The 27,984-nt window shown below is 50.8% G+C and overlaps 1 protein-coding gene across 2 annotated transcripts; it reads right to left on the bottom strand.

The window, feature by feature from the left end:
* Positions 1–27,984, bottom strand: GFRA2 (GDNF family receptor alpha 2). Of its 2 annotated transcripts, none has more exons than XM_032230066.1 (9): positions 27,618–27,984; positions 24,291–24,605; positions 22,838–22,921; positions 15,420–15,771; positions 9,447–9,547; positions 8,173–8,313; positions 6,320–6,498; positions 2,459–2,512; positions 1–962 (listed from the first exon to the last, which is right to left on the bottom strand). In XM_032230066.1, exons 1-9 carry the CDS (start codon positions 27,655–27,657, stop codon positions 831–833), a joined length of 1,398 nt encoding a protein of 465 aa, XP_032085957.1. In that variant the 5' UTR covers positions 27,658–27,984; the 3' UTR covers positions 1–830. The 2 variants fall into 2 exon arrangements, with proteins under 2 accessions (XP_032085957.1, XP_032085958.1); XM_032230067.1 differs by having other exon boundaries at positions 15,420–15,768.

Genomic DNA, 27,984 nt, shown 5'->3' with positions numbered 1-27,984 from the left:
TATTTTTAGACATTTTTGGAAAAACAGCAACATGAAAGGAAGCAGGAGAAAACAACAATAGATACATGGGGTGGGATCTTGGCTGTCCTCTCCGAGGTGGCAGGACAGTTGTCCCAAAGGACACTATACCAGGGTAATCTTTCAACAGAGATGGGGATCATTTAACCGGAGATTAAAAACCTAGAAAAGAGGATGGAGAGATGGAGAATCAGAAGAATCAGGGGAGCAAGAAACTCCACTGGACCTGTGGACCACCGTATGCCTTGTTCCATGAGGCCCAGCTCTGCACCCACTCCAGCCAGCCAGTCCCATCCTTTCAAGGCTTCGGCCTATGGGAGGCTACTACCAGCTTTAGAAACATCTCATCCACTTCCCATTTTCCTAAGATGAAGTTCAGGCACTTCTGAGAATCCTCTGAGCCGAATGGAAACCAGGCCTGTTTTAGAACTTTTTCAAGCAGCCCAAACAATCTGGGTGGTGACCTTGGAGTAAAAGCAAAGCCTCTCCACAAGGCCTCCAGCTCCACTGAATTGTCCAGATGAACATCTTGGATCCCTTTTAAACACTGGTGGTAAACTGGTGGAACTCCAGCCTGTGTTTGGGATCCTTGGGAAGGCTGCATTCCCAGTCCAGATGCCTTTACTCAGGGCCTCATCCTGGCAATTCCTACACAATGAAGACAGCCTTGCAGAAGCCCCCACAAGAGCTGAGGGGTCTCCTTGGCAGCAGCTCTGCAGAAGGAGGGAGAGTCCTGGATGGCCTGCAGGGGGAGGGCGGTTTGCACGGCCCTCTCCATCCCATCTCACGGCAAGTCTTGTTCCAGGCTCCTCCTACATGGCCATGTTCACAAGGAAGACGAGGAGGGCAGAGATGGTTCCCGTGAAGGAAAGTTGGTTGCCTGATCCTTTGGAGTCCATTAAAGTCCTCTGCTGCTCCGGCATGAGAGCTGTGGTCAGGGACTTCTGCAAGATAAAAGAAAACGAGCTTCAGCCCCAGGACCAGCTTCCTTCCAGCCATGGAGGCTGTGCCCTTCAGAGGATGGATTGGCATTTGTGCTTTTTCTGCAATCCTGGCATGGGAGGGAGGGGGAAACGATCCTAAACCATGAATTCACAGAGCATCCTCTGCTCTACCATTTTCCTATCTTTTAGGAAAGACCATTTATTTATTTATGTATTATTGCCGTTATTATTTGTATAAATAACTCAAGGTGTACAAATGCATCTAATTGCAGAAGGAATGGCAGAACTGATGGTGGAGTAACAAGGGGGAATCAGCCGAGAATCCCTACATAGCCACAAGCAAACTAGGCCCAACTCCCCTTGAATGCCCTGGACCCTTATCGGACTCTGACCATGGGCTGACTGTTGAGAAGATTCCTGTGCAGGGGCTTTTAGCAATAAATCAGTTGAATTGACCCTTCCAGTTTAAACTCTGTCTTTCGCACCTGATACTAAGGCTCTTTCCTTCTCCTACTTTCCCCACAACAACAACTCCGTGAGGTTCAAGATACTCAAGATACATGCAGAGGCTTTCTTGTACCTGGAGCCAGGTTCAATTTCTGCCAGGGTCACCTGCTAAAAGAACCAGTTTCTACTAGTCAAAATCTAGCAATCAGAAGACCCTGGATGGAGGGTGTTGAAGGAAGTTAGCACCCACCCTTCTCCTAGAAAAAAATGAAATATCCTGAGAAATATTGAAAAGGCAGAACATTATATTTCCCTGGATCAAAAATGGAGAAACATGTTTTTAGGCAGGAAACAGGCTCACTCTTAATAGCCCCCACCTTTGTCAATGGGTCATTAAAAGCCCTGAGCCAGTCTATTCTACATAACAAATATCTCCCCCATTCAGCTCCAGAGTCATGGGATTAAGGCATGATAGTATTAGCCCTTTACCTATCTCACCACAGGGCACCTGGGAAGAGGAAATGCTCAACCAAACTTGGACTCAAAGCACAGCCTACAGAGTTGCCCTTGTATGGCCCCATGGGAGTCTGACAACCAATCAAAATACAAGATCAAGATCAAAGCCCAGAGAGGGCATAAAACCAGGGACTTTCAGCATCTCACTCTCTTTTATCTTCTTCACCCAACATCTGGAAGCATCTGATCCCCCTTTTCTGTTCAGCAGCTCAAGCCACGTGGTCCTGTCCATCATTAAACCATCTTTCCAAGCAGCCTCTGTGTTTCCAGGGTCTTCCCCCCCCCCACGTGGAGCTGAACCCAGAAGGACGTTTCTTCCAACAGTGTCTAAGGCTGCCTCCATGCAACCAGCAGAAGGACATAACTGTGGTATCTGGCATGCTTGTGATGCGGCCACCTCTGATCGTCATCAGGCAAGATCCACTTTCAATTGTGCCTCTCTTTTCCAAAGCATTTGGGAGTCCTCCCCTCAAGGATGCTAGTCAAGGTCTTCTAGGGATCTGGCATCAGTTTCCATGGATGTCTCCACTTACCTTTGAGAAGCAAAGGTCCTGCTCTTTGGACTGGTTAACCCTTGCGCCACTCTCCTGTGGAGACAGGTTTGAGGTTTATTCGATTTATATGCCGCCCTTCTCCCAAGGACTCAGGGCGGCGTACAACATTAAAAGAAACACATACCACAAAAGTTAAAAAGAAATTAAATAGGATATTCCCAAACCCAATTAAAATTAACAATGACACATTTTTAAAAAATAATTCAAATTAAAATTAACAATAATCAATACTTTGATTTGTTTTGTTCAGGCCAGGCTGGCTTGCTGGAAAAGCCAACTTTGTAGGGAGCATCGTAAGGACCGGAGGTCGGGGATTATACGAAGCTCTGGGGGCAGCTCATTCCAGAGGGAAGTTGCTCCCACAGAGAAGGCTCTCCCCCTGGGGGTCCCCAGTCGACACTGTCTGGCCGACAGCACCCTGAGGAGGCCAACTCTGTGGGATCACGCTGGACGATGGGAGGCTACTGGTGGCAGTAGGTGGTCTTGCAGGTACCCTGGACCTAAGCCATGGAGCGCTTTAAAAGTCATAATTAGTACCTTGAATCGCACCCGGAAGACAACCAGCAACCAGTGCAGGCCGCCTAAAAGGGATGTAACATGGGAGCACCTGGGTGCCCCCATGATAACCTGCGTAGCCGCATTCTGGACCAGTTGAAGCTTCCAGGTGTTCTTAGTTGTAGTAGTTGTAGTTTATTCAATTTGTATGCCGCCCTATTCCCGAGAGACTCAGGGCGGCTAACAACTAAGGAGGAAAGGGGCAGCCCCATGTAGAGAGCATTACAGTAGTCCAGGCGAGAAAGGATGAGGGCATGGGTGACTGTGCACAGAGCATCCTGATCCAGAAAGGGGCGCAACTGACGTACCAGGCGAACCTGGTAAAAGGCCCCCCTGGTCACGGCCATCAGGTGTTGTTCTAAACTAAGCCGCGTATCCAGGAGGACGCCCAGATTGCGGGCCCTCTCTGAGGGGGCTAAAATTTCTCCCCCTATCATCAAAGATGGAACAAGATGCACAAATTGGGATGACAGAAACCACAGCCACTCAGTCTTGGAGGGATTGAGCTTGAGCCTGTTCCTCCCCATCCAGATCCGCACAGCCTCCAGGCATCGGGACATCACGTCGAGGGCATCATTTGGGTGGTTTGGGGTAGAATTGAAAAGTTGGGTATCATCAGCATATTGATGATACCGTACCCCAAAACCACAGATGATCTCACCCAGTGGTTTCATATATATGTTGAACAGGAGGGGTGAGAGAACCGACCCCTAGGGCACCCCACAAGTGACGCACCTCGGGGACGATCCCTGCCCTCCAGTCAATAGCAATAGCAATAGCAGTAGACTTATATACCGCTTCATAGGGCTTTCAGCCCTCTCTAAGCGGTTTACAGAGAGTCAGCATATTGCCCCCAACAATCTGGGTCCTCATTTTACCCACCTCGGAAGGATGGAAGGCTGAGTCAACCCTGAGCCGGTGAGATTTGAACCGCTGAACTGCTGATCTAGCAGTAGCCTGCAGTGCTGCATTTAACCACTGCGCCACCTCGGCTCTTTGTCAACACAAACTGCGACCGATCCGACAGGTAGGAGGAGAACCACCGTAAAACGGTGCCCCCCACTCCCAACCCCTTGAGTCGTCGCAATAGGATACCATGGTCGATGGTATTGAAAGCCGCTGAGAGGTCTAATAGGACCAGGACAGAGGAACAGCCCCTATCCCGGGCCCGCGAGATCATCGACCAATGCGACCAATGCCATTTCCGTGCTGTATCTGGGCCTGAAACCTGACTGAAACGGATCCAGGTAGACAGCTTCATCCAGGGACTGGGGAAGCTGACGTGCTACTGCATTCTCAACAACCTTCACTACAAAGCGAAGGTTGGAGACCGAACGATAGTTGGCTAAAGAAGCTGGGTCGAGGGAAGGCTTCTTAAGGAGGGGCCTCAACACCGCCTTCTTCAAGGTGGTGGGAAAGAACCCCTCTCTCAAAGAAATGTTGGTAATCGCTTGGAGCCAGCCTCGAGTCACCTCCCGGGAAGCCGAGACTAACCAAGAGAGACACGGGTCCAGCACACAAGTGGCAGCACTGAGTCTCCCCATAATCCTATCCATGCCCTCGGGGTCACAGGATCAAACTCATCCCAGATGGTCTCCACAAGATTCATCCCCGTCGATTCGCATGAATCTACCCAGTCAGAGTCCAGGCCCGTCCGGATCTGAGCGATTTTATCCTGCAGATACTGAACAAATTCTTCAGCCCTACCCTGCAAGGGGTCTTTCCCAGCTCCTTGGCTAAGTAAGGAGCGGGTCACTCTAAACAGGGCGGCTGGACAGTTATCTGCGGATGCGATAAGAGCGGAATAATGTTGCCGTTTTGCCGCTTTTATCACCACTAAGTAGGATTTAATATGAATCCTTACTAGTGTTCGATCAGATTTGGACTGGCTGGCCCTGCAACTACTCTCTAGGCGCCTTTTCCGGCGTTTCATCTCCCGGAGCTCCTCGGTAAACCAGGGAGCTACCCGCGCTCGACACCGGGTCAGAGGCCGCAAAGGGACAACACAATCCAAAGCCCCAGTGGCCGCCCTATCCCAGGCTTCCACTAGGGCTTCGGTTGAGTTGGGAGCAAGGGATTCAGGAAAAGTCCCAAGCTCCATCAGGAATCTTTCAGGGTCCATCAGGCCCCTGGGGCGGAAGCATCTAGTCGGTTCCGCCTCCCTGTGGTGAGGGGTAGCAGTATGGAAGTCAAGCCTGATGAGGAAATGATCCGACCATGACAAGGGTTGGATAGAAATATCCCCTAAATCTAGATCATTCATCCACTGCCCAGAGACAAAAATCAGGTCGAGCGTACGTCCCCCATTATGGGTGGGGTCTTGAATTAACTGAGTTAGGTCCATAGCCATCATGGAAGCCATGAACTCTCGAGCTGACTCAGATGTCTCGCCAATGGAAGGCAGATTGAAATCCCCCAGGATCATAAGCCTGGGGAAATCAACCGCCAATCCAGCTAACACATCCAGCAGCTCCGAAAGGGCCGATGAAACGTAGCAGGGAGACAGGTACGTAACAAAAATGCCCACCTGAACTCCAAGGCTCCATTTCACACCCGCATATCTGAGGCACAGTGACCTCCTGAGGTCTGAGACTTTCCCTAATAACCACCGCCACCCTCCCACCCCTGCGCTGGGCTCTCGGCTGGTGAAATGCCCGGAAGCCTGGTGGGCATAATTCACTAAGGGGAACACCTCCCTCATGGCCCAACCAGGTCTCCGTAATGCACGCCAGGTCCGCTCTACCCTCTTGTATGAGGTCGTAAATGTGGGGAGCCTTATGTACCAAGGACCTGGCGTTAAGCGACACCAGCCGGAGACCAGGGTCCTCCGAGCAACCAGGGGTGTGAGAAGGGTGATGAGGGTCGGAACGCGCGATCGCTCTTAAACAGTGGACCTGCGTCCCCCGAACATAATTTGGCCCTCGGCCCCCACCATATCTGCCTCTTCCACAAAAGAAGACCTACATTTACTTGTTTGTTTAAATAGTAACAGAGTCAGTGAAGGAGACCTCACTCATCCTCCCCCTTCTGCTCCTATGGCATCATGTGTGTGTGTAGGCATGCGTTGTTCTCCTTCCAGCTCACACAAAAGGAACAAAGCCTCCCATTCTTCCTCTGCTTCTGAGCAAGATCTTCACCACGAATTCATCGTGGATACCCGGAATGAGGCTTATGTCCAGGCCATGGAAATTGGCCTTACAAACCCAGATTGTTCTGCGTGAAAATCCCCCTGCCTCCCGTGGATGATTGCCTATCCAACATCAGGGGGAAATCCCAGCGCCTTACCTCGGTGGAGATGCAGGTGATGCTCATGCTTGTGTTATCAACAAGGCTGCTGTCATTGACACTGTATGGCAAAGACGAAGTCCTTCCTACGGAGGGAGGCATGGTGAGGAGCGGCTGCGGAAGGGCCTTGGGGGAGGAGGTCAGGTCAGTGCCATTGCCAAAGGCCTGGATTGCATTTCCTGAGCAGGAGAAGGAGGAGGAAGAGGAAGAGGAGGAGGAGGAGGAAGAGGAGGAGGAGGGAAAAGAGAGAGTTATGAAATAATCCTTCTTAGAGGCACCCTCCCCCACCCTTCGGCAAACCGGACCCAGCCTTGTTTCTCCCACCGCTAGCATCGCTTGCCAATGCGCTCAAGCCCACCCTTGGCCCAGGCACATGATCCTCTGATCATGCCCTTCTGCCCTGCAGTGGGCACTGGGGAATGGAGTTGTGTGTCTTCCACAGGCATGAAGAGCAGTTTTGCCAGGTCAACGGATCTGCCAAGTCCCTCAAAGAAGAGAAGCCCAAGGGTGGCTGGCAATAAGCAGGGCACCCACAACCCCAGGAACTGGTGCCAGCCTCGGGACCATAATGTGCCCAGGGTCTTCTGGCTTGTCAGCTCATTTTTATACAAACAGAAGCAGCTCCCACAGCCTTCTCTTGCAAAGCCCTGGGAACACTGGCCGTCTGCAAGGGGAGAGAATCAGGCTGCCCCCCTCACTCCGGCAGGGTCACACTGAGCTCCCCAGGGCTCCTAATGCAGCCAAGCACCTGCCTGCTTTGAGGGGACAGGAATGCTCACTAAGGATCACGGCCGCCGGCAAAGGCTGCATTAATGGCTCTGAGAACCCCTCTCCCCCCTTCCTATCATGGCAAGGCGATCCCAGCTCTGCCCCCCTCTTCTCTGCTTCTTGCAACAGAAAAGCTCCTTCATGCCATTGATTTCATTAGGGCACAGAGAAACGTGTGTGTGTGTGTGTGTGTGTGTGTTAATCAGCTGTGCAAACCCAGGCAATTTACTCTGAGAATTTTGGCCCTCCTGGACCTGGCTCTGCTTAGGGCAACCTCTGGTTTTCTCCATGTCTGATTCTCAGGGCCTGCCTGGACAAGCCTAGTGGACAACCAGAGGCCCAACCAGGAGGAACTGGGTTAAGAACTAAGAGTAGAACAGTTGGCCTCCCAGAGTTGTGGGTGCTCCATCACTGGAGGTCCTCCAGAAAAGATGGGATAGTCATTTGTCTGAAATGGTCTAGGGTCTTCTGCTTGAGGAGGGGGGTTAGACTAGAAAACCTCCAAGGTCGCTTCCAACTCTGTAATTCTGTGATGATTATGAGTGCAGTTTCCTGGGCAAGGTTTTCTCCAGGGCTTTGCCGTTGCCTCCTTCCCAGGACTGAGAGGAAGTGACTGGCCCAGGATCCCCCAGCTGGCTTCTGCCCAAGGCGGGATTAGAACTCACCATCTCTAGCCCGTTGCCTTCACCAGGCAGCACCAAAGCGGCTCTCTGCGTTCTAGGTTTGCAGAGAGGGTTTTTATAGTAAAAAAAATGAAAGAGCTTTGATGAAGACCAAGCCTGGAAAGGGCAGCCGGTTGAGATAAATCTGGCTCCTCTCATGAAAGCCTCGGGAGGGGGCTTAAAACTGGGATCAAGGCAGAAGAACAGGCTGGACTCCTCCTCTCTCTGCTCCGCCACCCCCGCATGCAACCCCCAAACATCGGGAGGGGAGGGAATATTCCTCCGGAAGCCAAGGAAACTTGGCTGACCCACAAGAAGACCAGGAATGGCTCAAAGGACGGAGGCCCCCTTCCCTCTCCCACCAGAGAAGGGCCCGGAGGAAGCCCTGCTTCGGGTGGGCCCCGAAATCCCCAGGAGGCTTACGGAGACAAGCATTTTCAGTGAAGTCCTTCAGGAATTTCTCACATTCCTCCTCCATATTGCCACTCCCTTGGCAGGAGCACCACAAGGAGAGCACTGGGTTGCTAAAGCTTTCATCCACGTAGTTGGGGGTCAGGTCCAAACCTGTCGCAAAGGAAGAATGAGGGTCTCCAGGGCGCCCAAGAGGATCCCCTGCATAGGGAGGCGCTCTGCACCCAACTCATCCCCTCCCCCCAAGTCTCTGCCCCCCCTCCTTTCGCCATTTCGCCTCCTCTCTTCATTGCCACTCAGGTGAACCCCAAGCTTTGGAATCTCTACTGAAAATTCCGAAATAACCTGTGGTTGCTAAATTCACTTTTAGTTAAAATATTTAATGAAAGATAAGCAATAAGCAGTTTTATCATTCCTATTCTTCTCCTGCTCCTTCTTACTTTAAATAATAAGTGGCTAAAGGCTGCACCCACACATTTATATTACTAACATCTTTATTTTTAGTGTGGAACAAAAATCTTATTTTGCCGAGGTAGGCGGCATTATAGCAGACATTATATATGATTCCAATGTTCACGTAATTTATTTTAATGCCTAGCTCTTAATTCATACGCCAGTATTGCTGGTTCTTCGTTCTCTGTTTATATCTTTCTGTGCTGGTGAAAGACTGCAGTGAAGAGAAAAAGGAGAAGGAAGGGAAAATAAAAGGGACTCAGGCAGGACATTTAAGCTGGACATGTTCATCACGGAAGTGAATCAGGAAATATCTGCAGAAAGTTAAGAGCGGCTGAGCCCCACTCGGACCTTCTGCACCCGAGAGGCCTTGGATGACTCGGCCAGACAAAAAAGTGTGGGGCTCTGAGAGACGCTGGCCAGCGATGGGGAGAAAAAAGAGTCCCTTGCTTTGTTCCAGGCTCCTCCATCACATAGGGGACACCGGACCCCCAATGGAAGTAGCCTCAGAGGGAGGAGAACCACTGCAAACAGTGCTCCCACTCTCAGCCCTCCACAATGGCCCAAGGATCCCAGAAGGGATGGCTCTGAAGGCCTCCAAGAGACCGGAGGGCCAGGATGGACTCTCTGACAAGCGAAACCAGAGGTGCCTCAGCATTGGGTCTCCGGCTGCTCCAGGCCGCCCTGAAGCTGGAGGCTGACTGTCTTCTCAGAAACCTTCCCTTCAAGGGGGAGATTGGTGATGGGATGCCAATGGTCCAGACTGACTGGATCCAAGGATGGGCACAGGAGCAACGTCCTTACTTGACCCTCTCCTGGTCTGTGTGACTCACCTATCAGGCCAGTGTAGGAGTCCAGGCATGCCCGGTAGCTGTCCCTAGAGCAGCTGGTGAGGAAGGCTTGGCAATTGGTGTGGAAATCTGCCAGTCTTGACCTGTTTACAGAAGAAGAGCCCGTGAGAATGGCCCAAAAGGGGGCAGTGACAGCATCCGCCTGTTTGGGAAGAAGTTGGGGTCTTGGAAAATCCCTACCTGCTTCATTACACTTAAAACCTGATTTCCTTCTTTCCACCAACTGAGATTGTTCTTCTGTAGATCTCAAGGGCTCCTTCCTTTTTTCTGAGGAGCTCCAGGAAATGAAACATCAGAAAAGACACTTGAAACATTCTGTTATCTGGGGAGAATGTCTGACCTTATAACTCCTAGGAAAGTGGACCGGATCCCTGGAGCTATTAATCTGTTTACCTGCCTTTAGATTTACATCCTTCCCAGGTAGTTAAGACCTCCCAGCTGAGGGTTGAGCCCAAATGGTGTTGAATTCATTTTTTGAGTGACCAGATGGTTTTGCCTGCCTCAAAGGAACTAATGTGTGGCCCCACTCAAGAAGCCCCTCCTTCCATCGTTTTTGTCATCTCCAAGCTTCCCTTTTTGGAAAAAGCGGCTCAACTGACAGTTTCAGAGTGGAAGCGGATGACCAAGTCATGCCAAGATACAAGCGACTGTCCTCCTGGACCTCTCAGGGGCTTTTGCTCTGTCGTCCAGCCTTCTGCCCTAACTGCAGGGAGCTTTGCAATGGTCAAGGTTAGATTGAGCCCAAGACTCCACCAGAGCTCGACTTGGGAGTCCTTTTTCTGCCCATTTCTCTTTCCTTGTTCCTCATGTCTTTTTTATTTAAAAAAACCAATCTACTTTTTGAAAGTGAAAAGTAAAAAAGAAATGAAAAATACAGAGAAAGAAATAGAGAATAGAAATGTTTTTTCGCATATAAAAATCTTGCAGCCAGTGGTTAAGAAGAGGCCGGACTTCTTGGCTGGACTGTTGGCAGCCCAGGTTCAAGACCCAGGCTCCATGCGACAGAGGGAGCTCTCGTTCTCACCCCAGCAGCTCCTGCCAACCTAGCAGTTTGAAAGCGTGCAAACTCCTTGCTCAACCCCAACTCTGCAGGGTAATTGAACCGCAGAGTCTTTTCCGTAATTGAATGCATCTTCTTAGGATGCTTAAAGGCAGCTTTTGACAACCAAGGCAAGGAGTCTCTAGAGATGGAGAGAGCTTGGAGGGTGGCCACCTCCATTCAGCTGATGCTCTGGGAAACAAACTTCTCCTCTGCTTCAAGTAACTATCTGCCTTCGTTCAAATACAGCTCAAAACTGACCTAATTTTCCTTCCAACAATTTCCAAAGTTTAAAAAAAAAAACTCTGGAATTTGCCACCGCAGCGGCCACCCACCTGGAAGAGTGAAAGTGACATTCAGCAAATTTATCAGAATATGGACCCAGTAACCAGCCGTCCTATGGGCTGGGCCTTCCCTATTCCACTGGAGGAATAGCTCCTGGCAGGGGAGAAGAAGGAGGGCTGGGGCGTTTTGCCAAAGAAATAGCCAAAGCGGCTGGTTTGCAAGTCTCTAAGCTGAGATGCAAAAGACTTTGAGAACCTGGGTTGGTTTTAGGCCAAGGTGGATAGAACGTTTATTAGCTTGATTGATGTGGAATTTAAGTTCTAGTCATTATTTTTATATAAGCTGAATGTAAGCATCGGTGCATGTGTGTTTCATACAGATACATATAAATCTAGAGTGTCTTTGTGGGGGCAAACCTGGGGAGAAAAGGCCCATGGAGCCAAGCGAGGAAGGGGCACCTGGCTGCCACCCATTTAAAGCCCCATCTGGGACCTGGGAGGCAGTGCGAGGCCCACAAATGCCACCTCTACCCCACTGCATAGACCAGCTCACCAGGAGGATCCACAAATGCACAATATATGAAAACAAACAACGGAGGTTGCCCACTCACTGCCTGGCAATCTTTGCGCCTCCCTTGGAGGCGTCCAAAGGGATTGATTTTCCACCGAAATTGGTGGCGGGAATGCGAATGAAATCCCCTTCTTGAATGCCACCAAGGCTACCTCCAAGTGGCGTTGGGAGCCCCCAGAAGGCATTTTTGGGGTTACAAGGGAGTCTGGTTTGTGTGAGGTAGCAGCACAGGAAATTCAACATCACCCACCCAAAAAACCCTGGATTATTACAAAAAAATGGGTCAAGTTCTGACTTTGGACAACTCTAGATAAATCCCACTTAGAATTATCTGCCCTCATGCCTGAGTTCCAAAACAGGGTATTTTGCCAAGTTTCCAACAGGAAGATGGATTAAATTATAAATGATTATTTGCTTAAAACCACAGGCCATCACAAACTGAAGGATGTATGGAATAAATCAATGAGATTCCAGATGGAGCGAGGAATCCTCTGCTACCAATCATGGAATCCAATGCAGGAGACCTATCCATTCAATTCATCTGACAGGCAGGTGATTAAATACCAGCAGTCTCTGCTTCCCCACCTCCACAGCAGTGATTGGGGGGGGGGAGTCTCAAGGACCTGCCAGCTGCAATGACCCTCCAAGGCTGGCGCTCTTCTTGTCATCCTATCCAAGCCACGTGTTGCTTTTCCACTGGGCCCCACAAAGGCAAACCTTTGGCTGCCAGGCACATCACCCTCTGCAGCTCTCTGGGAGTTGTGGAGGGGGCAGAGGGGGCAGAGCAAATGGGGGGAGCGAGGCATTTAAAGGGGGCTGCCAAGCGCTCCAGAAGACGGGATGGAGGCCAGCAAGGCTGAAGGGGAGAGGGGAAGTTAGGATTAGTTGTGAAGGGGAACTTGGACTGCATTCATTTCATGCACATGAATAGAAACAGATGCAGGGAACCCCCTCATGAAGGGCACCATTTCAGAAACAAATGGGCACGTTTTCCTCTTTGATGAAATACTCTTGTCCTTTGAAGACTTCAACCCCCTGGTTTGCCTCAGACTCTCAGCCATTCTGTTCCGCATGTGAAGAGCATAAGTCTGCAAAGCTTCATCTGCAGGAACACACACACACACAAACACACACACACACACACACACACTCAAATCACCCCACATCTGGCTAAGATGGGGATGCAACGTTGCCTGGGTTGCAGAATCTAAGCAGAACACGGAGGGAGAGGCCATCAGCTCTTGCAACCAAGGATGGAAAAGCCCAGACGGGCGACTGAAAGCCTGAGAAAATAAGTCACAGGGTGTATGGGAGAATTTAATGCAGGTTAAGTGTTGTTCAATGCCTGCTCTGGGATTAAAAATGGGCAAACACTATATTACGATGTGATTTATTTTGCTAGCTATTAGTATATTAGTCTATCTATTTGCCTCACTTCTTTTAAGTTTCAGTGGTCATTGACTGAATAAATCTTATTTTATTCTTGATGGGTGTGTGATTCAAGAGGATAAGGAAGCGGAGTCCTGCTTGAAGCATGGCTGGTTCCTGACCTCCCCAAATTTGAAAATTCCTGCCTGATCGGCACTGCTACGATTTGTTGCTTTTTTATCATTGTTGGGGGGAAAAAGATACACTGAGGCATCCTGACGATTGCTTTGATATATCTAATTTGGAAGGGATAATTCAATCATTATTGCTAAATCTGGTCGTTGATTTAATTAGGTAGTATATCTGGACTGTATGGAATTAGCAGCCAGCAAATTACTCAAACTGGACTCCATCCAGCTCCCCCCCCCCTGCTGCCCTACCCAGGCTCTCCGCAGAGAGAATCCATGTTTTGATTGATTTAGAGGGGGCCCCACCCAGAGTTTCAGAAAGCAAGAAACAGCAACAGCAGGTGAGCCCTACCCAAGAAAGGAAGCCTCCTTGGGGGGGGGGGGAGCACAGGCATTGTCCCTCCCCCACGAGGCAGACCTTCAGAGGCTTTCCAGAGGGCATCTCCCCAGGGGAGCCAGTTCCCAGGACTGGCCCGCTGCTTCCCAAGTCCCAAGAGCAGCTCCTGCTCAACTGAAGACCAAGGGAGGAGATCTGGATTTCCCTCAAGAGTGGCAGCTGGAGGAGGACCTGGCCATCTCCTGGCTGAGCCCCCAGGAGGGACATGTCCTTCTACGTCAGGAGCAGTGAAGGCAAAACCCAAGCAGAACCTCGGAAGCTGACCCTTAAACCCCTCAGCCATATGACAAACCCTAAATGACACACCCAAACTTCCTGATGCCACATAGCAACCTTACAGAGTGAGAAAGACCCACATTCCTCAGGCCTGCGAGCAGCTGCTTTCAGATTTAAGCATGATCTGAGCCTCCAATCTCATCAAGCCTTGTTTGAGGGACCCAGTCCAAAATCTGCCCCTCTCTGCCCTATGTGGGATTAATCGCTTTTGGGTCCCCCCAGATGGAGAGTCACGGAATGTGGAATTTCCTAAAGCGTGAAATCAGTGGAACAAATGCTCGGCCCTCTTCTGATTGATTTGATTGATTGATTGATTTGGTTTGTATGCCGCCCTATTCCTGAGAGACTCAGGGCGGCTAACAATCAAAAAGGGAAGGGGAATACAAAAGAAAAAAGAAAAAGAAAAACACATAGTAAAAAACAACAGCAGTCATACCCTTAAGTGGGGCTAAGAGATTCAGAGGCCCCAGGCCTGCCGGAACAGCCAGGTCTTAATGGCTTTGCGGAAAGCCAGAAGGGTGGTGAGGGTCCGGATCTCAACAGGGAGATCATTCCAGAGGGCCGGAGCAACCACAGAGAAGGCCCTCCCCCGGGGAGTTGCCAGCCGACACTGGCCGGCAGATGGAATTCGGAGGAGGCCTAATCTGTGGGATCTAATAGGTCTATGGGAGATAATTCTGTACCAACCAGTGGTGGATGAAGGCTTCTTGGTGCCCTGAGCACTGACAAATCTTGGTGCCCCCTTCCTTTGTACATCCTGTACAAACCTTCATTGGGTTTTTTTTCTTTCTCAACTTTGTGGTGCCCCCTTTGGGCCTGGTGCCCTCAGCACGGGCTTAGTCTGTTTAAGGGTTCATACACCACTGGGACCAACCCATTTCCCAGGCAGGATTCATCCCTCTATTGGGCTCTGAGTATAATGCTGAGAAGGGGAATTTGACAAACGCAAGGAAGCAACGCAACCTGTGGGGCAATTGAGCCACTTCCTGTGACACATACAGGGCTTTCTAGCTTAGAGTGAAGCAGTGGGATCACAGGTGGTAAGGAAAGTGGGCAGATTCAGGCTGACATAAGGAACATTTTGACACAAGGCAAAGTTAGTCATCAAGCCAGCCATGTCTAAAGGAAGACAAGGCTGCTCTGGGGAGGACTGGGCTGAGGCAACCCCAGTCTTGATGGGGGTTCAAGCTCCTGCCTCAGAGGCAGCTGCCAGAATAACCACCTATAGGGGGCAGCTGGAGACCTTCCAAAACCTCCTACAATCTTCAGTCGCTCTGGGTGCCAAGCTAGGGGACCACTGGCCCAATCTCCCTTCAGGAAGATACCCAGAAAGGGCAGGGGGTTTGTGGCCTGATCGGAGCAGTATAAAAGTGCTAATTTAAGGCCATTTGGAAACTAAACTTTTAAAATGCAACCTAAAATTACATTTGTTTATTTCACAGCCATGCTGAATGCAAGATGAGGAGTTGGCATTAGGCTTTCATTTTTTAACAAGAAAGCTGCAGAGATCCTGAATAATTAATAAGTAATTAATAAATCACCATAAACAGATCAGAGCAGTCGCTCCCCACCCCACCCTATTCCTAGCAGGCGGCCAAATAAATCCCTCCTGGATGACCAACTAGGGGGCCTGTTGTGGCCCTTTCAAAGCCAAGAGACAACCCTCAACCAGAGCATCCTCTACCTGGGTGGGCTGAGAGGTCAGTTTCTCATGTTCAGGGAGGGGGCGTAAGGGGAGGGTCCCTCACAGCAAATGCCTCAACCTGCCATAGCCCCCTACAAGAGTGCCCCGCCTGCATCCCCCCCCCTTCCCAGAAGCCAGCAGGCCTTACCGACAGAACGTGTCCGCTCGGCACTGGCTCCGTAGAGCCAGGCAATTGGGCTTCTCTCTCTCCTGGTAGGAGCAGTCGGGGACGATGGTTTGCCGGCGGCGCTCCGCACAGGCCTGGTTCTTGCAGGGGCAAAAGAGCAGCCGGTAGCTGTATGTGCTGGGCACCCGGTCAAAGAAATGGCGCAGGGCTTTGCGGCACTTCCGCCGGCTGCAGAGCTCAGTGGCCGACACCTCTTTGTTGCAGGTGGAGATGTAGGCCGAGCGCAGCTTCCTGCAGTTGTTGTTCAGGTTGCAGGCTTTGGCCGCATCCAGGCAGGGGTTGCTCCTGGAGGTGGCCGCGGAGTCTGTCCCTGCTGGGGAAGGAGGAGAGTCACGGAGGGCAGAGGGGATGAACTGGGACAGGAGCCCGGACAGCCCTTCTCTAGCTAACAGGGGGCTTGGGGGGGTAGGGAGGATGTTGACTCTGCCTAAATGAAGGTGATCCTGCCTGGATCAGGCCACCCAGAGACTGGACTTTATCGCTTCCTATACATTTCATAACAATGACAATGAATTATGGGGGGAAATTAAAAATATCTTGATATGTGAGCTTGTCTAGCAGCCCTGGTTCAAGACCCAAGTGCCTTGCAATAGGGTGAGCTCCGGTTCCTCACACCAGCTTCTGCCCACCTAGCAGTTCAAAAGCATGCAAATTTGAGTAGATAAATAGGTACCACTTCATTGGGAAGGTGACAGCATTCTGTGCACTTTGGGGTTTACCCAGGCTGGGTACTTGACCGTGGGGAATGTCTTCGGACAACGCTTTCTCCCTTGGCCAAAAAACAGAGATGAGAACCACAAGCGTGTCCAGAGTCGGACACGACTGGCCAGAGGAAACTTTTACCTTTGACTGCAAGAGTATAAATGAATCCCATGCCCGAGATAAACTTTGCATGTCAAAGGGCACCAATTCCAATTTCAAACCAAACATTGCAGGATTGGCAAAAGCAGGCAACTAATTCATGTGGAATGGGGCGGGGGGAATGAGAGGAAGGTTTAAAATGTTGTGAGAGTTTTTTAAAAATCAATCTTGCATTTTCTAAACTCTAGTTGCTTGATAATTCTGCTTGCCTTGGATAAGAGAATAGATAAAATCCCCAAACAACAGAATATAAATCATAAAAGGAGTCAGTTTAGTCACTGGACATCATAGGTATTTTTGGTATAAAGTAGCAAAAGAAAAAATAATTTGAAAGGACACATTATTAGACAAACCTGGATTAAAATGTGGAATCTTTTAGAAACAAGGCTGTCCAGAAATTTCTGCATTAGCTTTGACATCAAATGACTTTTACTCTAAGGACAACTATAATAAGAATGTTTAATCACGTATGCCAGTGCATCCAGACTTTAAAAAAGACTAAATATTCAGCAAGAACTGCTCAGCTAACACGGTGAATGTCTTGCTAGAAGAATAAGAAGTGATCTCAAGAAAAAAGGAGGAACTTTGAGAACAGAATTTGCAACATTTATACAGAACCGAGACAGACAGATAGGTAATTAGATCTCACATTAAAATATGACACAGAAATAGTACAAATGAAAAAATGAGTAACAATAAAGTGCATGCAGAATTTCAAGGAAATCATCACAATAGAATTTACTACAAGTTACAGTTGTAGTATAAGATTGATATTAAATGTTTAACAGATGGGATATAACTCTGTCAATAACTACCAAATCATATAGCAATAAGTTTTGGAAATGCCATAACAAAGAAGGAAAGCTATTTATACATTGTGGTTATTTTTAAAAAACCCTCAAATGATTTGGAAAGAAATACATCAAAATATTCAAAAATGTCTAAAAATAAAATTTGAACAGTAAGAAATTCTTATTAGTTATAATTATTAGTTGTGAAATTATATTACTTATTATTATTCCAGAAAACATAAATGAAAAATATCACAATTTATTAAGATATATGCCGCGAGCTGTCAGAACAAACTGCTTAGCTCATTATTTGCATCTGCCTTCGCGCAAAAGGAAAAATAGTCCAACCGATCCAAAAGCGGATTGTAGGAGACAGAATACAATAATACAATACAATAGCAGAGTTGGAAGGGACCTTGGAGGTCTTCTAGTCCACCCCCTGGCCTAGGCAGGAAACCCTATACCGTTTCAGACATTTCAGACTATTTCAGAATAGTCAAGTCAAAATAAGCAACAATACGATAACACCTGTCCACTTTAGGCAAATTCCAATCGCTAGGACCACCTGGGTTATATGCCATAGCCCAGAGTTCTGAAGGAGCTAGTAGACCCGATCTCTTTCAAAGCTCTTGAAGCACGGAGGGGCAGGGGGATACCAGAAAAGATCTGATGTAGATCCCATCTTCAAAAAACAGCAGGGGGAGGGGACTGGATTTAGGAAACTACAGATCTTTTAAACCTGACATCAGTACCTGAGAAAACCCCGAAAAAGATGGAAAGATGATCAAGTGGCAAATCTGCAAATACCTAGAAATGAACAAAGCTATCACTAGAAGCCCACTTGGGTTCGTTAAAAACAGATGTCAGACAACTCTATTGCCTTTTCTGACAAAGTGACTAAATGCTGTGGACATACATTGGTCTGATTGGACTTCAGGGTGGCATTTGACTAAACATACCACAACCTACTTCTAGGCAAGATAGAAAAATGTGAGACGGAGAGCATCACCACCAGATGGATTTACACCTGCCTGACCTAGTAACAAAAGTAGTGTCTTTAAAAAAGAAAGAGATATTGAGGATGTATTGAATAGCAGTTAATAAATGTAGCTGGAAGAAAAGACATTTGGTGTGGTGGAATGCAATCTGGATTCCCAGGAGGGAGGGCTGCTTACTGGAGGGCAAAGCGGCAGTGGAGCATGGAACGTCTGGCAGGCAGAAAGAGGATTAAAAATGGGGCCCCTCGCTAGCATTTCACAATGAATGTCCATAGTTATGCAAATAATTCCTTTAATTTAGCTAGATTATGATAGTGAAGAACAGTAAAGAAAATTACTTATAATTAAATCCATGTTTTGTTCTTGGGACCTGACATTTCACAATGATTTTAAACTAGTTTAGTTTCCAAATATTGACTATAATTAGCCCCAATCTGGGATGTGGTGGCTCAGTGGCTAAGACACTGAGGTTGTCGATCAGAGAGATCAGCAGTTCAGTGGTTCAAATTTCTAGCACCACGTAATGGAGTGAGCTCCCGTTACTTGTTCCAGCTTCTGCCAACCTAGACGTTCGAAAGCTCATAAAAATGCAAGTAGAAAAATAGGGACCACCTTTGGTGGGAAGGGAACAGCGTTCTATTCACCTTCGCCGTTGAGTCATGCTGGGCACATGACCACGGAGACTTCTTTGGACAGCTCTGGTTCTTCAGCTTTGAAACGGAGATGAGCACTGCCCCTTAGAGTCAGGAACGACTAGCACATATGTGCGAGGGGAACCTTTGCCTTAATCTCTAGCCCCGATCTGTTCAATATTGATTCAATCCAGTCTCAAATGCTGAAGTGACTTCTGGGCACCTCCAGGATTCAGAGAACTGCAAAGGGCCATGAGAAGAATCCAAAGACTAGAGCCAAAGTAGTCCAGTCACCAAAAGAGAAGACCTTAACTCAAGGAGCAGAGACTGTGCTGAGCTGCACGAAACAGAATATGAAAATAGAATATGGCGAATGAAGGCAAATAGACAGACTTCAGTTCGATAAAGGTCATTTCCCATTGAATGTTTCTTTGTTTTTAAATATTTCCCTTCATTAAAGTTCAATGGTTTAGCTCAGGACCTGACAGCCTTCAAAACTTGGATGGAGTGGTTGCAGAAGAACTTGTAAGACCTGTCATTGGGATTTCAGAAGACAAAAACCAGGTTCAAAATTATTTGGATGTTGAGAAGAGGACTGAATAACAAAATGAAGAACAAGAGAAATAAAATGTAACAGGTTAAAAGAAATGCAAAAATTTTCACTTTAGGAAAAACAAATTAGATACACAATGGATTCGGTCATAATATTTGTGAACAAGAATATAGAGCAAAATTAATTGTGGGTCAGCAGTGAAATCATGTTACTAAAAATACTATCATGCCCTCCACCAACAGAAATATAATTTCCAAATGATAGGAATTATGAAATCATTCCACTTTTTTCTGCATTATTCAAACCCCACTGAGCACTGTATTCATTTCTAAGCAAAACACTTCCAAAGGGATTTAGATGAGCTGGAACAAATTCAGAAAAGGAAGAAGAATTGAAGGCCTATGAGGAGAGAGCAAAGAAATTGGAAATGTTCTTCAAATACCCCAAAAGGGGAGACATAGAAGTCCAAGGCCTGAACAAGAATCCTCTTCTTCAGAGAATAGGGCATGGAATAAGCTACAGGAAGGAAGGAAGGCACCTCCCAGCCGAACTACTTCCCAACAGTAAGATCAGAGGAATGGTAGAGTTGATGGTCTCCAAGAGATTGTAGGCTTCCCTTCACTGCGTGTCCTGATACAGAAGTTGGGCAACAACCCATTGAGGATGATCTAATTTGGATTCCCTGCACTGAAACCTTCTTGGCCTCAATGGCTCCTGGGATCATCCTAGTATTAACTTCTCCTGAGTCTTTCTGCAGTGGTCTTTGTTGATGTTTGGACCATACAAACATGTAGCATCCTTTGGTAGAGTCAGTTGTAATCTTGTGCAATTCCAGTCTCTTTGGAATCCCAGGACTCTCCCACGACTTCTCAGGATGAATATCATCTAATCTGTACCCAGTTAGCATTAAAATAAAAAACATTAAGGAAAATTCCAGGTATGTTCCCATGAAAAAGGAAACCTATCAGATTAGCAAATGTAAAGAAGCAAAAAAAAAAAAAAAAGAGCAAGAAACTGCCATCCCCAAAACTTTCAAGAAAGACCCCCCCTGATGTGCCATGTCTCTTTTCCCATCCAGCCCTAGAATCTCCTGCTTCCCCTTGATGGATGAGTCATCCTGATGCCACACAAAGAAGAGGTCACTCCTTTCTTTGCCATCTGCCTCGCCAGGGCTGAGACCAATGCATGCTTTCCAGCACTCAGCAAAGGGTCTCTTAGATTCTCTTTCAAATATTGGGAGAAAACCAAGCAGCATCTCTAACCTGCCCTGGAATCAGACTTAGCACTCGGACAACTGCTGGAGGAGAGGGGGGGGGAGTTTTTGAGATGTAAATAACTCGCTTTCCACATCTCCTCTGCATCCAACCTGGCTAATCTATTACATCCCAATGAAGCTGGAAAAGTGACACTCCCCGTTAGCATTTAGTATTGTTTCCTCCCAGAGGAAACCCCCACATTCTCAGCCCCCCATTCTGAAAACATGTTACTGTTAAGCCCAGAATCCAAGAGCTAAAGGCTGCTCAGTGTGGCACCCGTCCTATTTTCCACCAGCTAAATAGCTTAAGGATGGTGATTTAATTCAAAGTGGAAAAAGAAATCTATTGTCAACTGGAATCTAAGCCTAGCATTTCTTGGACCAGACTTCTGCAAATTGGTCTTCTAACCTCAAGCCAGATGTCCTCCTGTCCATAGAATTGCCACCCAGGGACTCCCATCGATGCCCCCAGGGTGACCAGCAGCACTTCCAACCTGAAGCACCATCCAGTGCTTCAAAATCAGAGAATAATTGTACGATTTATTTCCAATTAAAAATATTTATCTCCCACTGTTGAACTAAGACTTGTATAATGTACTTTTAAAACAATGAAGCAATTTGATACAATAAAGTGCAGTCACCTTCTAGGTGAGAGCATATAAATTTCATAAATTAAAAAATTAAAAACAAAACAAATTATACCAAGTGTTACATAAATAAATAAAAAGTCTCATGCCAATGAACCATAAAAGTGCCCCCAAAGATGGAAAAGTGCCTATTAAACTTTCAACTACCTAAAGCCTTTCCAAAATAAAAGCTTTACACCCGAGTAACAGCCGTTTGAAACTCTCCCTGCAATGGGCCCCGGTTATGCCAGGGCTGAGCAGACCCAGACCCAGCCTCCCCACCCCATTTATTCTGCTTTGGGATCAGATGGAGCCACGCTGTAGCCAGCCTTCACCTCGGGTGCCATTTCCGCTCAGAACAATCTCCCAATCAAATCAACACCAGCTGGAATCCGCCCTCCACCACCCCCACGAGACAGGATAGGCCATAAAATGGTGCCCCCAACCCATGGAGCTGGCTCAAAAGGATGCTGTGCTTGATGGCATTGAAACAGTGGTGGGATTCCATTTTTTTTATTACTGGTTCTGTGGGCGTGGCTTGGTGGGCGTGGCAGGGGAAAGTTCCTGCAAAATCCCCATTTCCTTCCAATCAGCTGGGACTCGGAAGGCAGAGAATCGATGGGGCGGGGCCAGCCAGAGGGGGCATCTGCCGGTTCTCCGAACTACTCAAAATTTCTGCTACCGATTCTCCAGAACCTTCTGGATTTCACCCCTGCACTGAAAGTGTCCAAGAGATTAAGAAGCCCAGAATGAAGGCTCCCACACAGGCCCTTGTCAAGCCCAACTAAAGCTGTCTCAATACTGAATCCCAAACTGAGGCGCAAATGGATCCAGTTAATCCATTTTCTCCCGGGTCCTCATCAACTGCAGACTGAATGCCCTCTGAACAACCTTTCCTGAAGTGGGAAGGTTGGAAACTGCTGAACGGTTATTGAAAACAGGCCTTGAGGAGGGGACTCCCCACTATCTCTTCCAAACTGGGGACCCCCTCCACCAAGGCAGCTCCCTTCCTTGGCTGCTTTCCCTACCCAGATGAGCTCCAGGCAGCCATGTTGACAGCATGGTGGTTTCCTCAGCAGTCACAAACTCAAACTCATGCCAGATCCCTCCACCTGGTTGTAACCCAGGTACATCAGCCTGCTCTGTCCAGTCAAGAATAAATCCAAGCAACTTTATCCACCGGATCACCTGATTAATCTTCCCTATCTAACAGTGACCAGATCACGTCAAGAGGTGGGATTCAGCTAGTTCTGATCAGTTCTGGAGAACTGTTAGCGAAAATTTTGAGTAGTTTGGAGAACTAGTAAATACCACCTCTGCCTCCTGAGTCCCAGGTGATCAGGAGGAAATGGGGATTTTTCAGTATCCTTCCCCTGCCATGCCCACCAAGCCACACCCACAGAACTGGTAGTAAAAAAATTTGAATCCCACCACTGGACAGGACTGCTGGACAGCCGTCAGCAGATGCAATAAAATCAGAGGCGATCCCGGGGTGGTGGTGGTGTCACAAGTTTCCCCTTGAATGAGGTCTCCTATCACTGAATGAAGCGTTCAGAGGACACAGGGTGCACCTAGTTTTTTAGGGTTCTGCGGTGGTGTGAATTGGAGGGGGGAGAAACCGGTGGGTGAGGAAGCACCTGCTCCCATTCTTTTTCTGAAGTACCTGAGACAATGGAAGCAAGTCTAGAGGCATCCGAGAGAGGAGAGTGGATGGGCTCGTAGGGCGAAACTTCATAAAATTCTTCTCCTGGAAGCAGAGAAGGGAAAAATTAACACCTGGAGTAAAGGCAGGAGGCCAGTGGGCAGGTAGGGATGGGCTCCTCTGAAGTGGGGAGCTGAGGCAGCCTGGGGTGCCCTGTTCCTTCAGCTGCACTGCCCACTGAGGCCAGGGCTGTGGGACTGGGCCTGTAGCCCCAGGAGCTTTAGGAGCCATGGGTGGGACCTTGCCTGGATGGAGCCTCAAAACCTGCATTTCCCTACCAGAAAGAAGCCCCCACCTAGGTGCTCCCCCCTCTTCAGACCTTTGGGAGTACAGACCCCATCATCCCCAACAACCCTTGTCAATGGAAAGCTTACGGCTGCCTTTGGGGACTGAGTAGCAGAAAATCAAGCTGGGTGAGGCCAGCACACTTTCTGCCCAGGGCTACTGGCTGCTCCTGCCAGGTGTTTTTCCTACCCCAAAAGGGGTGGGGAGTTTCCATCATGCAGTCCCTCTGGCTGGGTTTGTCATGGCCACAGCAGCAGAGGGAGGGGGGGCCAAAGACCTGGGCAAAGAGACAGGAGACGCTGTCTTGTAGGCTGCGTGGGGCGGGCAGGGGGAAGCTTGGACTTTGCTGGCCCTCAGAGGGAGGTCTGGCTCCATGAGGAAGGCTGTGGGGGGGGGAGGGAGCTTGAAGAGGAAGGCTGTCTGGGGGCACATGAGAAGGGAGAAGTAACCTGGGGGCCCACCCTTCTGCATTCCAAGGTGGGCTGACTTGTGGGACAGACCTTCCCCTTCATCATGCCCAGATCCAGCTTCCAAGGCAGCCCCACACCCCCACTTTGAAGCCAGTCTTCCAGGAGCAGCTGCTGTCCCAACAGGGCAGTGAGGTTTTTTTTGGGGGGGGGGTCTTTCTCATGCAACTCTAGTGAAATCAGAACGAAAAGAAAAGCCTCTGCCAGTCAGGGCCAGGGCTTCCCAAGTGCCAAAGAGCATCCAGGACCAGCCACTCCATCTTCTCAGCAATGACTTTGCCGAGCCAACTGATCCTGGGTGTGAGGTGTGGGGGGAAGAGGGGGACAGGAATGGAGCTTGACCTGCCTTGACTCCATCAAGCAGCAGGTAGGAAGGAGCCCCGGGCGCCACCTGGGCAGGAGGGCCCAGAGGGCATGGCTGGCAGGAGGGGAAGTGCTAACAGGCTTGGATGGGCCTCCTCCCAGCTCAGCAGTGGCACCAGCCCCAGATCTGGCCTTGTCTTCGGGCCATGGCCATTCCACAACTGCAGGGCGCATCCTCCAGCTCACAACTGGGGCAAAGGCCCCCGGCCCGCCGGTTTGGGGGTCTGCATAGCTCACATGTTGTCTTTCCCCCTCCACCCCTGCTGCCAGCCCCCAAGAGACCCCAGCTCTGGGCTCACCCCCAGCCAAGCCCAGGTGGAGGCTCCAGTAGATCTGCAAGCAGGAGAGCTCCTTCTTCATCCTACGCCTGCAGCGGCAGCCATGCAGAGCACTTCCCTGCAGCACCTCCAGGGCCAGCCGGCACTCCTTGTTGCCCAGCAGGGTGTTGTGGTCTCGGCCAGCCAGGCATTGGCGCAAAGTGCGAAAACTCGAGCTGCAGCCAGGCTCAGCAGCACAAAGCTCGTTGGCGTGGGTACAGTCCATGGGGCTCTGCCAACCGTGCCCATCCAGGGTGGCTGGAGGGGGCAGCTCAGCCCAGGCCTGGAGCACTCGGCCTGGAGACAGAGAATCAGCAGGTCAGGATCAGGGCAGTTGGGCCCATCCCCTCCCCTCCTCCCCCAGCATCCAACACGCTCCAGGACCCTCCCTCTGACCCTGGTCCACAGCCTGGCAGGAAGGAGCAGATCAGGACTCCTGCAGGCCCCTCCCCTCTTCCCCCAAGTTCACCTCAACCTCTTCCCTTTAGCTCGGGGGCTCCTGGAGCAACTAAGAGCCCCCCACCCCACCCAGAAGGCCCATCCTCATCCCGGGGAAACAGCTTTCCTCTGCCTTCCTCCAGTCCTCTTTGGCCGCCTTCCCAGGCTGGGGCTGCCGCAGTCAGCCAGAAAATGGCTCCTTCTCGGCAGCCTTGAGAATGGCCTGCCCTGGCGTAAGCAGGCAACCCCAGCAGGTGGTTGGAGAGAGGGTTCCCGACTCAACCCTCCCAGCCAGGCTGCTCCGTGGGCATCAGGAAGTCTGGCAGCCAAGGGCACACTGCGATGGCCTCGAGAGGTGCAGTTTCCTCTACCGATGGCATCCGGGGCAGATTGAATTCTCTGGCCAAGCCCCCAGTAATAATTGTGAAATTATTCATTTCAAAAATGCATGTGAGCACCTGTCCTCAGGAGCACAACGGTGGGTGGCTCCCAACAGCAGTGAAAGCCACAGGAGCCCAAACCAGCCCCTTGGCCGCTGCCTCCCAGGCGGAAGCCACACAAGATCCGGTCTCCTTCAGAGTTCCAAAGCTGCCCACGGAGCCACTCTGGCTGGGGCGTAGAGCCTGGAAGCGTCGCCCCGAAGGCCACATCCAAGGGCCAATCTGAGAGGGGGACCCCAAAGGGGCCAAAGCGGCAACCCAGTGTGTGTGGGGGGGGCTCTGGAGGCCAGCCAGGGGGAGCAAGAGGCAACCAGGCAGCCAAGCCACAGGTGTCACGGGATGCTTCCTGGGGACAATGTCTTCTCAGCCCCACAAGTGGGAGGGCAGAAGCACCGCGAGTGCTTGATGGACCTTTGGCGGTGGCAGAAGAAGATCCCAGTGCCACTGAAAGCACAAAACCCCCTGAAAAGGTCCCCCAACTGCAGCATCATTACCCACAAGTACAGGATGGGTCGACTGTCCCAATCCTGGCCCAGAGCAGGAACCCAGGGCCCACAGTTGCTCTTTACCAGTTGCCCCCCAACGCCTCCTCCTCTTCCCCTTCCAATATTTGCCTGATGTCCAGCAGAGACCTCTTGCCCATATATTAAATCCTACATTTTCCCTCCTGGAGCAAATTTGAAAAATGTTCTCCCCTTCTAGAGGACCAGGTTTCCAGGTGCTTGAAGAGAGCTGCCGCAGCTTCTTTCTCCCAGAAGCTCCAATGTCTACCCCTCAGTTTCCTTTTCAAGCCTTTAGCATCCTGGTTTTCCTTCCTCAGGCGATCTCCAGCCTCCCAATGTCTCTTTTACAACACGGGGCTGGAGCTGGAGGCAGCAGCCCAGGGCAAAAGATAGAGGGAGAGCAACCTGCGGAGGGAGCCATATGGAGCAATCCCAAATCTTTCCTACCGCTCAGTGACTGGCGACCACAGCAGCTGAACGAAAGCCCTGCAGAGAGAATGGAGACCAGAAGACGCGGGACATGTCCTACCAGGAACGGCCTTTCTGCCCTCCTGCTGCAGCCGATGGCCGGAGAGGCGACTTGTAGCCGCCATGCAGCTCTGAGGTTCAAATGGCCGGAGCCATTTAGTGTCCTTAGAGCACTTGTGGGTTTCCTACACAAAAGGACCCCACAAAAGGGGAGGGGGGGTCCAAGGCAGCTGCTCTCCCCTTTCCCAGCCCCTCCGAGGGCTTTGGGGGCCCAGCAGGATGCGGCAATATTTCCAGACAAATGACCTCCTGCTTCAGCACCAGGGTGGTTGAAAGACACTTTGGTGACTGTTGTCACTTACACACCCAAAGCAGGGATAGAGCAAAGTCCCTCCGCAGGCCCTCTTAATGCCTCAGCATTCCCAGCTCAGGGGCTGCTCAGGGGCTGCTCAGAGGCTCCAGCAGGCCTGGCCAAGTCTGCCTCCCCCTTCTCCTCCAAGGGCAACACCTACCTCTCCAGCAGGAGCCTCTCCGGGTTGCCGCCTCCTGCCCCAAAGCCAAGGGCTGCTCTGACTTGGCTCCCAGCACAGAACCTGCCCAGCCTGGCCACTGCCAGGGAGCAAAGCTGCTGATGCGGGGTGGGGGATGGGGGAGCTAGTCGCCTAGTGCCCACCTGCTCCCCAAGGAGAGAAGCCCCTGGGGGGGATTAGACTGGAGCACAAACTTCCATATCTGAAACTGCACAGGCAGGCAGGTTCTCCACCACCACCTGCCAGTCAGAGAAAGGGGCCAGGCAGCTGGGCATCGGAGGTCTCCTCAGCCAGGGAGGGCTGAAGAGGGGCCCAAGACCATCTCCCCCTTTCCCTGCTGAACCTGAGCGGGAAGCTGCATTCCCCTTACCTATCCTCCGCAACCCACCCCCGCCATCCTCCAAGTTGCGGATCCTGCTCGCCCCCAAAGACCTCGGAGGGGCTGGGAAGAGGGAGAGCAGCTGCCTTAGACACCCCCCCCCAGGGGGAGCGGAGTTCCTTCGCCTCCTCCGGGATTCAGCCTCGGATCCCCTGGCGGTCCAGCCTGCCGCCCTTGGCCGGGTCTCGCTCAGCGCTGAAAGCCGGAATGGCACCTCGGGACCCTTCCTGCAAGGCGGCCGATTTGAGCCCGGGGCTCTTCGGGGCTGCCGGCCGGGGCTTTTCCCTCCTCTCCTCCTCCTTCCTTCCTTCCTTCCTTCCTTCCTTGCCTGCCTTCCCTTCGTGGGGGGGGGAAGTGGGAGGGTGGTCCCGCGCCCCCGCCTCGCCCTCCCCCTGTCCGCCCTGCCAGAGGGAGCCGCCGCAGGACAAGCCTCCCTCGGGGGTCCTTGGCGCGATCCTCCTCCGCCCCGGCCCAAAGCTGCCAGCTGCTCCCCCACCCCAACTCCCAGGAAAGTTTCGGCTGGGCGCTCCAAGGTCCGGCCGGCCGCTCACCCAGGGCCAGGAGGAGGCGGAGGAGGCCAGCGCGGGCCATGGCGGAGGATCTCTCGGCGGGGCGTCGGAGGAGCCTCGGTCTTGCTCAGCCGCTGCCAGGCGGAGGCGGCGCCCTCCAGGGCTGCCCGGGCAGCATCGCGGCGATGGGGGCGGATCGACGGACGGGCGGCTCCGGCGAAGAGGCGCCCGACTGCCGTCCCGAAGAGCGGCGGGAAGGGCGGGACAGCCTGGCAGCCGTCGGGCGGCTCCTGCGGGGCTCCGGCTCGGCCCCTCGGCAGGGCGGGCGGGGCGGCCCTTTTGTGGCGGGGGGGGGAGGCGGCCCTTCTCGAGGGAGGAGCGGGGCCGGAAGGGGGTGCGCGCCGTCCAA

Source organism: Thamnophis elegans, chromosome 13, assembly GCF_009769535.1.
Source record: "Thamnophis elegans isolate rThaEle1 chromosome 13, rThaEle1.pri, whole genome shotgun sequence".
NCBI classification, from domain to species: Eukaryota; Metazoa; Chordata; class Lepidosauria; order Squamata; family Colubridae; genus Thamnophis; species Thamnophis elegans.
Note: the sequence above shows the minus strand (reverse complement) of the source record. Positions and strands in the feature narration are given on the sequence as shown.

What these genes read in the sequence shown, in the direction of transcription:
- GFRA2 (XM_032230066.1), bottom strand. Translation starts at nt 27,657, where the DNA reads ATGGCCCGCGCTGGCCTCCTCCGCCTCCTCCTGGCCCTGG. An exon ending in CGAGCGGACACGTTCTGTCG is followed by an intron (nt 9,548 to 15,419) that starts GTAAGGCCTGCT and finishes TTCTGTAAACAG; the next exon opens with GTCAAGACTGGCAGATTTCC. An exon ending in AGGACCTTTGCTTCTCAAAG is followed by an intron (nt 963 to 2,458) that starts GTAAGTGGAGAC and finishes TTTATCTTGCAG; the next exon opens with AAGTCCCTGACCACAGCTCT.